Source organism: Tympanuchus pallidicinctus, unplaced genomic scaffold (assembly GCF_026119805.1).
Source record: "Tympanuchus pallidicinctus isolate F22 unplaced genomic scaffold, pur_lepc_1.0 scaffold17, whole genome shotgun sequence".
Taxonomy (NCBI): Eukaryota; Metazoa; Chordata; class Aves; order Galliformes; family Phasianidae; genus Tympanuchus; species Tympanuchus pallidicinctus.
The window spans coordinates 6,132,382-6,146,203 of NW_026294690.1; the positions used below are offsets into that span (position 1 = coordinate 6,132,382).

A 13,822-nucleotide genomic window follows, 5' to 3' on the forward strand; every position below is an offset into this window, starting at 1 on the left:
GGTGGCTTGGTTACAGGACAGAAATGAGTGAAATGACCGTATTTCCAGCACACGGCACACAGGTAACACCTCCCATGTACTTAACAGCAGCCAAGATTTATTTTTATTGACGTCACTGCATGGCAGTGCCTGGTTTGTCTCTGCTACTGCAGTAAATGATGCTTTGGAACCTCACTGGAACATGAGCTTGGCTACACCTCCAAAACAGACGAGTGAAGAATAACACGACATGGATTCCACTATGTGAAATACTACGTAGGTAGAAAGGGACATGATCCCAAGAATTTAGGCAACATGAGCCCCAGCACGGCGGCTGCTACACCAGGAAAACTGCTCCTCTCCAGCTCACTTCGCTTCTGAAGGGAGAGATGAAGAACGATTGCTGTAATTTGCACAGAACACAGCTGCACCGCTATAAACTGCATCCACACGAAGCGCAGAGCTGCTAATACTGCTCATGTAGACACAACATGAGATCAAAAACGCTCAGGGCAAGGCTGTTTTTAACAATGTGTGTCAGGCACTAGAGTAAACAGATGAACATTTAGATAGAGACAGCAGACAATAAGGGCGGGCCCAGACAGAAATGCTATTTTGCTATCAACCAAGTATAAATGAGTAACTATTCGTGTTATGTCAGTGCGATCCATTATGCAGAGAACGCTCCTGCATAACGGCATCATGTGCTCTCAGCTACAAGGAGCAGAGCCGATCATCTTACATCTCACACACAACACCGGGGCACCTCTGCAAACATCCAGGGCACGCTCTTTTTCTGCTTAAACTCACTGCCCACGGCATTTCCAAGGAACGCTTCCATCTTATCAGCTACGCTGCACTTCAGAGCGGGCGTCTGAACAGCAGTGACACGAGGACGGAGTGCTGCTCCGACCGGCTGTGTGGCTCCAGCACAGGCAGCACGTGGAGGCCTGCTGCTGCTCTCCACCTGCGGCCCTCAGGACAGCGCGGACGCAGTCTGCTAACTCAGGCGCTTCATTGGGGCGTAGGAAAACCTTTATTTACAGCACGTACTTAAAAATATTCGACAAAAAAGGCATACGGTATTTTATACTAAAAGAATAAAGATTTTTATTAAGCACTGTAAGTTGCATTCAATAGCCTTCAAATACACCACACCACAATCCATCTACAACCAATCAAACCCAACAGTAGTTCATTCTTGCACAATCCATGAGTTGGGGCAGAACTCCCTTCAACTTACATTAAGATACCTACTTAGCTCTTGCGGGCAGGGAATGGGGAATTACACCTCATTTCTGATCACTAATGTGTGATGAAGAGCATCAGGAGAATTATATGAAAACGAATATAAAGAAATGATTCTGATTTTGAAGTACATTAAGTTTGGAAACACTAACAAAAACATCAAAATGATACAGGTATATTTGCTTATACTAAATTCTTGATGGGAAAGTTCTCAAGAACAAGCCATTTGTTTCCTGCTACAGAAGGGGGGTACTTTTTTTTTTTGAAGATTAAAGCTTTTTTTTTTTTTGTTTTTCACAGAATTTCATATTTGCTAATATGAAGGCATAAAACAGCAACAGAGAACAATAATGCATACAGCAATGAGTACACCAGGGTAACGTTGATATTCAAAACGGCTAGATAATTTTTTTTTTTTTTAAGTTTTAGAATAAATGCAACAGAGGTCAATAATCACAAAATTTTAAGGTTAGAGCAAGATCAGTCAATGACTAAACATAGTTAACATCTTTTATAGGACTATTACTGATTATTAGCTTTTTGTTTTGCAAATGGGCACAGTACTTGTAAGAATGGAAGAAAGAGGACAATAACATGCATAATATTAACTACACACTTTAAAAATTATGAACCATGCAGAAGTTTAGCTCAAATAGTAGTACTAATGGTCTACGTCTGATTCAAAACCACATAGTTCATTGATCACGGATGCATGGTATTAGTCACAAAAAGTTTCAGAACACATTGTGTTTATTTTGAAAGGTCATTTGCATCTTCTATGATTTCAAGTTTATCTCCATTTAACTTGCTTGTAAAGTATGTATGATGTATATTTAAAATCAGCAGAACTGCAATATTACTCTATAATTTTTAGTTTCGATAGTTTGCACATTTTAACACAAAAGAACCACATCAACGGTGATGAAATTTAAGAAAGAAAAACTGTGGTTGTGCCTTTTTCCCCCCATAATCATGAAATCAAAGCCTTAAAGAAAGCTTTATTGTGACACAGTAATGCAAAATCAAATATAATGGCATACATATGGTGCCAAGTACTAAAAATTATATTTTAAGCTATATATACTTAAAGACTGCCAAAATTTGTTTTCTTTATATTTCAAAAAACAAAACTACAAGCTTTTGTCATAACCAGTTTAAACTTTATGTATACTTCATTTTAAGTGCGGGAGTCAAATGCTCTTCATTCTCTTTCTTTTTTGTTTTATTGTAGCATTTTGACTACAACTGGTTAAAACTAAAAATGTGTTGTTTAAATCTCTGACATCAAAGAGGGATCCGAATTTCCAAAGTCCTCATTTTTCTCTTACGGAAAGGAAAAAATGTACGTAACTGTAGGCTCTCTTTCTTTCCAGATATTCCTAATCCTGACCCTTCCCAACATCCTTCACCCTCTATAAAAAATAAGTTTACTCTTCTTTTTTTAAGACAGTGGCCTCAAGAGCATCATCTTTATGGCAAACACTGTCTGCATTTAGTGCATTTAAGTGAGGATTTGTATTGCACATTTTAGAGTCATTACTCAAGGCACTTTCAGACTGATTGGAAGCCCTGATGTCTCCTGTATTCCCATTCATCTGGGAAGCTGGTTTTTCCTCATTCACAACTCCGTTTTCAGCCAGGGATCCATCTGAAGACACAATTGAGGATTTAGATTCCTCTGATTTTGACTTAAGTTCTTTGGCTACTTCTTCTGCTGAAGCAGCATAAGGAGGTTTGCCCTATTTTTTAAGAAAAGAAGAAAATTACTGAAGAGCCACCACCACTGTATATTTACAATCCCATACAAGGCACTACGAAAACAGGCAGCATGCAGAAGTCCCACAAGTGAGCACCGACCACCGAAACAAGAAGGGGCACAAAAGGAGCAGCACAGCACAGCTGTTAAGCAGGCTCAGTGTCTGAGTGCTGCCTGGCCATGCCTTCTGGTGGTAAAATGGTGGTCCTGTGGTAAAATGCTCTTTCTACTCTGACCCCTCCCTTATCTCACAGCACAGCAGCTACAAAAGTGTATGGGAATATCAAAACAGGGAATCAACATACAGCTTAATTCTGCTTCTTGCTTCACCTACGTGATAGTTTAATTTTATGATTACATGTTACTCAAATACAAACCAAGACTCATCTTTGCACAATTTCTGGAAGGTGCAAAAGGCAGCGTGCAATATTCTCTATTCTAGTCTACATTCCTGAGGGTAGAAAAGCAATTTCATACAGTGAGTGTAGACTGCCTGTAACAACAGAAATCAGACTTATGCAACTTAAGAACGTATATTTAGTTTTTAAGCATCTGTAACAATGAATCTTAGTGCTCCAAGAACCACAACAGGCTTTAAACGACAACACAAGTAGGCTGGGTTGCTAAGAAGCAACGTACTTATCTGGTATGCTGTTAACAAAGTCAAATATTAAGAAATGACTAAGATATGGACATCTTACACAACTCACTGGCACACAGCTTCATGCTTCAATAATCTTAATTTTTACATGCTGAAATCAGCATGGTCATTACTCTCCTGAACTGCCTCAAGACTCTGAAGGTAAAATACAGATCAAGACAGAAAGACCTTATCTTGGGAAGATACAGGCACATTTTCTGTTTGATGAATAGAAATTGCTTATTTCAGTTGCATTCTCCAACCTTCCTCATGTCACCTCACAATTAGTGACAGTAAAGCCACTGGATTCTCCAGGGAGGATCTTGTGCATTTCTCAACCTGGCCCTACGAAAACATTCTTCCCTTAACTGCTCAGGTTTGTAGGACAGAGAAGTATACTGTTGCCAGTTAATCTTTACTAGGTAATAAAATCTACTTGTTATGCATTAAGCTTCCCAAGTTATCCCTTCCTGTTAAAATGAACATGTATTACAGTATAGTGACTGATGATGGCGGAATCTGACGAGCTCAGGACTAGTTTGTAGAAAACATCACTATTTGTGCTCTCTCTCTAGATCACAGGCACAATTTTAGATTAAGATACATGTAATTAAAAATATTTATCATCCAAATTACATATTATTAACTGTGACTGCTCAAATTTGCTGTCTGTTGAGACTGTCTACCATCTTATCTACAGGTACTTCCTACACTGCACTTACACATGTAAGCCTGCAGGAAGCCTGGCATACTTGGGAGCTCCTACTCTGGGCTTCCTTTGTTTTGTGGGTTTAGGTACTTGGAAACAAGATGCTGTAATTAACATAGTGCTTTCTCTTCTATTCAAAGTACACCAGATAGGTACATCTGTACACAATACACAATCTGAGTAAACAGGAATTCAGCAAGGAAGAAAATTATTTCAAAATATTTCAGTTTTTACACCTGGAATAGCATAAGTTGCTGTGTTATCTGCTGGAGAACATCTCTGCCTCCTATCTGCAAGTACTTCCCCAGACTTAACAATCATGTCTACACGACAAATTGAAGAACCATATGTATATTTATTGTGAAAGTTCTCTGCCTGTTTACTACCCACTCATCCATTACCCCTGGGATCAATAACATTCAAAACTGCATAGCAGCAAGAACAATGAAAAAGGGAGGAAAACACAACTCTGAAGCAACTGGCATTTAATATGAAACATCAGCTTGCTTCAGCTATATTTAAAGGATCCATGGAACAGACAATAATTACAGTCCACAGACTCTTCCTTATATTGCCACCAAAAATGAAACTGTGTTCAAGCGACAAAGGTTGCTGGGTTGTTTCCTAGAAGTTTAGAGTAACTTCTTAGATTGGAGCCACGGAGCAGCAAAACGATTTCCTACTGCTATTATTTGTTTGTTACGACTTTGGACTGTGACTCCAGAAAAAAAACTGAGAAAGAGCGGGGGCGGGAATAGGAACTGCTAATTTGTTTCAGCTTTGTATTTCTCTCATTTTTCCAAATTACATTCTATTCCCACAACTGGTTAGAACTATGCAGGCACAGCCTTCACATCCACATTTTCCACTTGTGTTTTTATAACTAAAGTGTGCTAGCGACTGAGATGCAAAACTAGCCAGCCATCCACCTCTGGTTGTGCAGCTTATAGCTTCAAATTGTAGGCAAGATCATTGCAATAAACACATTTGTATTTTGAAGCTGTGCTTGTCAGTTTTAGCTAGTCTGGAAATCCATGCTACACTAGCCTGTAAATGAGTGTCAGGCACATGGCTTTATTACCTGAATTGCTCCCTGGCTTTTATAGCCTCTCCCATAGTACCTTCCGCCTCTTCCAAAAGTTCTTATCACTGGAGTGGAAATAACTCCTCTAGGACGCCTGTAAGCATTGAGAAAGAGGAAATAAAAATAAACAACAGATTCATACACAAGTACTTTCAATTTCATTTCATTTTCAGAGTGCTTTTTTCCAGCCTTGCTGTCCAGTGGCTAACATTTTCACTTCTCTAACTAACCAGCATGACTGCCTAAACAAGAATTAATGTTCTACTACCTGCAAGTGCAGGAAATGTAACAAACTTGTTCTGCTAGCAGTAAGATGATGAATTCTGTGTTTTACTTTTTGAGAAACAATAACTGAGCACTTTCAAGCTTTGCAGAAATATTTTCAAAGTGTCAAATTATCCTTACAGTACTTTCAAAACAGATCTCAAAGTACTTTTACATTAAAAACGGGGCAAGAATTTTGAACCATTTATAAACACTGTGCCCTCCATTCACTAACACTCCCCACACACAGATATGCTCACACATCTGTAATTTTGAATTTCCCCCATCAAACCTGAAGCAATTTTGTATTTTGCCTTTCCTTCATTCAATTTCTTCCAAGAACATGGGAGGAAAAAAAAAAAACAAAACCACAAAGCTTCACAGCCAACACGAAGCCAAGTTTGGATTCTGTTGAATGAAGTCAGGTGGTGCTTTTGTCTGTTTTGTTTTTAATCGATTCAGTAAAGATTAGATCAGATGGAAACAAGTTTTCCATCAGTTACAACTATTTTAATGCAATCAATTACGGAATTACAACTTTCTTCATCACTGTGTCAAGAACCACAAATCATCTGAAAATTCTTTTTGCTACCTGTGCTGAAAATACACGACTGCTCTACTTTCCTCCAGTTCAATGCCCAATACGAGGCAGTCACAGCATGAAGACTGACTCCTCTGAAGCGAGCACAGACTAGCTATATGCTGCCTGGTGCTCCTACATACCTAATGTTTCCTCATATTTACTGTTCATGTATTTATTGTTTCATTCCTACATGCCAGTGAAGTCCTTGTGAGCTGTACAAAAGACAGCCTAAGAAGCAACTAAAGGTGTTGCTCAGTTCTGCTGCTTCCTGCTGCGCTACAGCAACCCAGTTACACTGAACTGATGCTGCAGAGGAACACTGAGCTGTGCCATGCAAGTCCTCCCGCATTACTAACCCCCCCACGAAGCAGCATGAATTTAAATAGTGGTATTCAAAGCCAAAGCAAAGGACACAGGTTAGAATTGTGTTTTACGACTCTTACTACACTCTTTCCAAGGATTTTAACAAGAATTACCCATCCCTTTTACTTTTTATGTGGTGAAAGTACGTCCTTCAGAGGCTGAATAATAGATTTTTCCAACTCAGAGTGCAGCTCACTAGATATACTGACGGATCAAAGCTAATAAAAAGCAGCTGGTATAACCTTAAGAACATTCAAGTTTAGTGTTGCAGAGACATAAGACAATGCTGTAAACAAGCCTGACATGATACCCTCTGCTGAAACAGATAAAAAAATGAAACAGAAGTGTGAAGAGCTACATGATAAACTGCAGTCAGTGAACTGTGCACCTTCCTAGAAAAGTGCTGGTTAGTAGGAAATCCACAGACAAGGAGCCCAGGCTTCATAATACATGGCCTTAGGTGGAGTAACAGCAGTAACACTTTCCTACTAAGAAACAACAAACAGTAAGAGATGCCTATGGTAACCTCTCATCTTTGAAGAACTCTTTAGTAACACTAGACTTTAAAAGTTTAATGCCAGTTAGGACTTGATGGAGACAGGAAGATCTAGCACTGACAGCTTCCTTGTCTTTCTGAGGCGACAACTTGAATTCAAACCTACCAGCCCCAAGATAGTGCTTCTTCAGAAAGAAAGGGTCAAATATTTTATACTCCGTACTCAAAAGCTACAACTGGAGAACAGCACTTCCTCTGCCACGAGGGCATTTTATGGATCAGAAAGGAGCAGCAACAGCCCTTCGTATTTCTACTGATACTCGGCCGAGGAAGAAGCTAACCTGGGACTTTCCAGTGCTTGTCTCTGGTTACTGATGTTATCCAGAAATTCAGGTATTTACTTCTTCAGAAAATGGAGGAGCTGCTATTTTATGAAGTCAAGGGTAGGTATGGATGTAAGACAGCTCTGAGCCTGAAGATGCCTCCAGATAATCACTCAGGGGGCCTCAATCTGACAGCAGTCTTGACTGTGGCAATACAAATTACCTGGACATTTTTCACAAACAGGCCCACAGCCAGTGCATTCCACTGAAAAGTAAATATGCAGTGGAGTCGTGTGCCTCAGCATGTCCCTGAGCTTACTCTGTCTCCCACTGCTGCTGTGGAAGAGCAGAGGTGTCCTATGGGTCCTGCTACAACTGTTTACCTTAGGATACCTGCCAGAAGTGCCTGAAACAACACTAGATGCATGTGTGCACCACTTTAATGTCAGCTCTGTTTTTACACCTATGCTGTTTTCTGCTCATGAGCTTTTCTTCCTTGTTTCTGCTGTTCTTACCCCTCCCTGTCCCCACACCAGCAGATCACTTCTCTCCCTGCTCCCACACTGCCAGTGCTTCAGGTCTGACCATTTTCTCACTCAGTCCAACAAGACCGGTGTTCCAACAGCTCACACTGACTTTAGCACCATGCTTTCGATACTGCACATTTCATTTAGTTGATGAATACAGAGGAATCTATACAGTTCAAATCTTAATTCTTCCAGATGCTTCCTAGGTCACGATGGCATAAATATGGCTACTTTCCTCCATTACTTTAATGCAGTCGAACAGTGATACAATACACAAACTACATAACTTCACCACCATCTACCATAATGGATGCAATCTTAATTACAGATGGTAGCTCTGCAGTGCACAGAACAATAAACCCAGGGGAAAAAATATAATCTTAAAGTAAAAGACTACATATTTTACACAAATTACTTTGTTTTCAGAAATGCTGTACACCTGTAATTTCAGCTGTAGTGAAATGGAATGAAAGAGCTGAAGAAAATATTCTCTTAAGAACATCTCCCATCATGACTGTAGCAGAGAACTATTAAACTGAGAAACATCCTTGTTTGCTGCTTTGCAGAAAAATTACATAATGAAGTTATTAAAAAATTTATCACACTTCATTATAAATGCTCTACCGTGACAAAGAAAATAACTGAATGCTGTGACAGTTTTGATCAGGTATAATGTATTTACTGATTTCATGTAAGGAAAAACCCTCGAGCCACCTCCTCGTGTGAAACAATTCAGTACATCTCTCAGACTACAATTTTTTTTTCGCACATAAAAATGCTTATGCTCATCTGAATAACTGATTAAAAACATCTTAAAATGAGCGTAATTGCTTTTCTTGAATACTCAGTGGGCATAATTTACCTAACGTATCTTCAAACGTATTGCATGAAAGACAAGCACATCGCGCAGGCGGCACTTACCCTCGCGCTGGTCCTCCCACAGAAACGACCTGCAGAGGGAACGGCCCTCTACCCCCTCGTCCACGTCTGCTTCCAGCCCAATGGCCGACTACAGTGCCGGCAATTTCAAGTTTCCCTCCCTGAGAAGGAATAGGTTGGACTCCTGCACATAAAAGCAAAACCAAAACTTGATCTTTTGCAACATTGAAGTTAGTTGAGCACAAAGCTTGCTGGACCCAATTTTATTACTTGTACACTTTCCTCTTTTTGGCAGTGGTAAATTATTTGTTCACACTACGGCCTTTCAGAATAATTGTAACTTCAAGAGTCCTTCTCACACAGCCTTTTAGAAAAACATATACAGTTTCTGAAAAGCAAAGTAATTGAGTACTTCAGTTTCAGGAACTAAAAATGCAGTTTAGATAAGCATCACGAAACTGAAGTGAAATGTAAGATACCTGAAGTTTCTTTCCTGCACTCCTCATGAAGTACTTTTCGAAAGTTTAATAACTCATTTTTAGTGAACACCAGCTATTAGCCTAATACACAAATAGCAGCCTAGGATACCTCCATAAAGAAGTTACTAGGCAGAATTATCTGCACTATTGCCACGCTGGTACAAAAACACAGTGAAATAACTGATCTCACTGTAAATGCAGATTTACTCTTTCACTCCAAAAAAAGTGGCTAAAATTGCAAATGCCTGAAATCTGATACTAGCTATTACTCACGCTGCTCATCTATACCTGTGCTTTGCACTTTCAAGTCAAAGCCAGGGTAAAACATGTATTCCAAAAAGCTAAGTGCAGCTGAGTCAGGAGTTACTGGCAAGACCATCAGCACCGAAAGGGTTACAAAACATTGCGTTTACACAGCCACAGTTAGTCTCCAAATGTTAATCGGTGATTTAGTTCCTACTGTATTAAGTTCAAAAAGGTTTGTACTTCCCTGTGTAACTCTCTCAGATTCAAATATATATTGTTATGAGTTACACAATGAAGCGTTAAGAGCTACGCTTGCTTCCAGAATAAGACCTCGCAGGCCAGAAAAGAACAGCTACATGTATGGAAAAATTCCATCCTAAACGAGGGATCGGAACTTACAGATCTCCACTGTCTCACCTAGCGTAGCAGAAAAGCAATGGACACACAAATAGACCAGCCTCACACCTACGTCCAGACTGACGCTGAGGTGGAATGAGTTAGCAGGAACACAAGCCGGTAACTTCTACGCTACGTTGTGCTGCAGAAAGCTCAAATCGTCCCCACATTTTAGGAAAGGACTGTTAATACAATCCAGCACAGCTCAGCGCACGACAGGCTGCACCCTCATGTTTCAAAGCGCAGGAGACAGAAGGGCTCGTTGCGTTTGCAGCTATTTATTCTGTGCCCAAAGGAGGATTTCTAGGCGCGAGAGGCTGCTGCTGAGAGGTGTGCGGGCCGGGACAGGCCGGCAGCAGAGCAGAGAGCGCGGCCTCGCAGCAGCCTGAGGCTGCGGAGGGGAGAGCCGAGACAGTTAAGGAGAGAGGGAGACTGGAGTCAGTAGGAAGCCTCAGACCAAACCGTGAAGTGAAGGAAGCTGCTGGCAGAAGCTCTAAGAAAAGGGTTCGGGGTATAATTACCGCCCTGAAACTTGCTAGTCCTGTTGCTGTCATTGCCAGAGAAGGCTCCGGAGTGTCCTGCCGCTGCCGCCACCCGGAAGGCCCGGTAAGCGCCTGTGGCTACTGTTTCCCCATAAGGGCCTCCGAAGCCATAGACTCCTGTTAGACCCAGGGTAAAGAAAGACAGGGGAAAAGCTGTGAGGGGAGCAGGCATCAGGGAAAGCCCCTAGCAGAGCCGCTGCCACCTCCTTCCTTCCTCCCAGCACAGCGCAGAGCAACGCAGTGCCTCTGGGACAGCCTGGCCGAAGCCCTCCCGCTGGGCTCTGCCACCTGCAGCCCTTCAACTGGCTTTGGAACAGCCACCCCAGCCTCCGCGGCGTGATGAGCACCAAGATACTCACAGCTACTTTTTGGTTACAGTGGTGGCACCTCAATGACGTCCTACTCATAAAGCCCAGCATCAATACATCTAAGGCCCTCTGTGACCGGGGGTGGTTTTGAGGAAGGAGATGATACCAGAAACAGCCAGGAATGGTTTAATCAGTGCCCTCCGGTATTTACGCTCGAGGGTGCCAACTGCCCACAGCCAAATGGCTGTGGCAAAACAGAGGAGAGGGAAAAGCTGTCTTCAACCCTGTCAGACCACGTCCCCTCATTTATGAATCAACATGAACGTTTTGAAGCAAAGTATGGTTCAAGTAAGAGTCTTCTCAGATCATCCAGTGTTGGCTTGTTCATCTTATTTTTGCTTTTTCATACAGTAGCTGTATAAATATTTTGATCTGGCACAGCTACTAAAAATTCTGACGGAAATATGCAGCAATACAGCACATTCCATAATGCCAGGCTATAGCTAATAAAAGTAACAACAAAACGCAGTGATTGGCACAGGACAACGTGTGCCAATCACTTCTTTTTACATATCTTTCCTATGAAACCAAACACCAAACCAGTTCAGTTTGGGGAATGCGAAGACAAGATAACCCTTCACGCCAATGAGCTTCACACTGCTGTCCCATCACTTACCAGCAAAGCCTCTCCCCCTGCCCTGAGGTGGTGGGACTGGCCCAAAGTGTCGAGGATACATAGAAGCTGGATAGAAAGGCATGGCAGGTGGAGGTGGGAAAGGGAGAGGATGGTTCTGCCTGGAGAAATTTAATCCTTCTAGGATGCTCTGACGCATCTTTTCAACCTTGGCTGCCTGCTCAGCCTACGAATAAAAAGAAGGTCATAAATGGATGTTAGCATTTTGATTTCAATTCTCTAAAGCTGTATTTATGAAACAAATTCAGACAAAACCAAAAGAACAGAAGGGTAGATAAGTACTGCAAAAAACTTTCATAAAGCCAGCTAGTAAATTACAATCATCTATCTTGCATATCTTCTAACAGTTCAACAACATATCAAATGTTCACAAAAAAATCACTCTGTATCAGCAGAGATGAAAGTCTGAATTCTGAGACAGTTTAGAAGTTGGCAACGTAGAAATCTTAAAAGGAACTGAGAAACATCAGCCTGTAGTGTCCTGAAAACTTAATGCAGTCCTTCAAGCTTTAAAGGGAATAATCATCATAAACTTGGGCTGCAAAACCAAATTTATGTCTGGAGGCTAAGGAGTCCGAGTGTGACCACAGCCTCCATCAAGATTTAATCTAAAAGGAGTTTCCCTTGAGTCAGAAATAACAAATAAGCTCTTTTGTTAAAAGACTTCTTATCTCCCTAACAGTCAGCAAAAATAAAATGCTTTGGACATTCAGTAAACTATCAACTTCATCTATCTCCTGCTTTCACAGCTAGATAATAATTTTGCACAAACTACGTACATCAAAAATCTAATTCGTCTTTATCTTATGATGGGTGCAAGAACTGTGAAGGAATTTTGAGCATAAGAATCCTAAGATGACCTCACAACCTGTAAAATAAATTAGAAATTTTCATTAATTGTAATACCCCAGCAGCTTAGTTCTTTGTGACGCTACCTTGGCACAAGAAGATGACTTGAATGAAGGAACAGAAAGTTTTCAACTCACAGTAAGCGCTTTAGATCATAACTGCATTCAAATTTCAGTTTGCAGAGACAGAAACATTAAAAATGGACATCAGTGCACTTTTCCAAAACCTACCAAAATGCCATTTCAACCATCAGCAACAGAGCCAAGATTAAATAGAGCTGACAGGTCACTACTGACAATTCATTTTGTATTTCCCTCTTAAGGAGAGATGAAACACGAAGTAAACGACTGATAAACCAAAATTCTGTACACCTAATATTCTGCCGCACTTCTGCAATTACACACCTGACCATCACAGAGGTCAATGAGCGGAACTTTCTCCCGGCTTGCTTTGATGAGCTTGGTCTGGAATAACTTTCCATCAAAATACATCCATGGACAGCAGTGCTCCCATGGAATCGGCTGTCCGCAAGCATCGTTTGCAAAAAGTGCCATATCGACACCACTCATAAATAAAGCAGACAGCTGAATTCCTCGGGGATCGAGATTCTCAATCTGTTTTGGAAAGAAAAACAAGTTCAGTAAGAAAATAATGAGATGCAATTCAGTCATTCCACCAGTTGCATTATTTGCTAATTGAAAACATAGCGATTATAAAGAGTTGTCAGACTTTTCACATGTAAAGGCCAGTTTGACCAGAAGAATCCATGTGAAGCTATAATCTGCATACGCAAAACTGCAGTGCTCTGGAAGGCTGTTCCCATCCCTTCAGTCTGTAGGTAAGAAATAGAAGTGAGAAACTATTTCCTTAACAACAAAGCTTGATAAGCAATTTGAATACAATTCATTATCAAGAAGCCAGCAGAAGTTTTACTTAAAATACGCACCTTACATTTGTGGCACACAGTGCCTGCAACACGCGCAGTGCATATTTAAGCATTAAGATCACTGATAAATACACAGTGCGGGGTTTTTCTAAACAATGCTAAAGCTATTACAGCAAATAAAAGCTTTAAAACACGTACAGAAGAAATCACAAGTAGACATTTTCATTTAAAAATTCATTCCTTTTGAGATACCATTTTTCACAAAGTTCCAGGAATGAGCTCAATGTTAGCATTCAATTTTTCTGCCCATGTACCACACTTCCTTCCCAATGTTTTTAATAATGGACGTTATAACTTGGCTTAAGATTATGTTATTTCAGAATGTCTCTTATTGATGATGTTTTTATGAATACAACAACTTCATTTGGGACAGATACACAAAGGCAGAATTACAGAACGAATAACTGCTGACAGTGATAGCAAAAAAGTATTTGCTTGCAGCAACTACATTCTTAGCTGTAGAATAAGGAAACAGCAGCAATGATGTTTTCTAAAATACTTTTGGAAATAC

General features: G+C 40.6%; 1 protein-coding gene across 1 annotated transcript in view; it reads right to left on the minus strand.

Moving 5' to 3' along the window:
- Positions 1 to 1,064: 1,064 nt before the first annotated feature.
- Positions 1,065 to 13,822, minus strand: part of FAM120A (family with sequence similarity 120A) — a 49,348-nt gene continuing 36,590 nt past the window's right edge. Inside the window, 6 exon segments of the mRNA XM_052679109.1 lie at positions 1,065 to 2,966; positions 5,414 to 5,510; positions 8,894 to 9,035; positions 10,494 to 10,631; positions 11,499 to 11,682; positions 12,770 to 12,979. Coding sequence (XP_052535069.1) covers positions 2,655 to 2,966; positions 5,414 to 5,510; positions 8,894 to 9,035; positions 10,494 to 10,631; positions 11,499 to 11,682; positions 12,770 to 12,979 — 1,083 coding nt within the window. The 3' untranslated portion in view covers positions 1,065 to 2,654.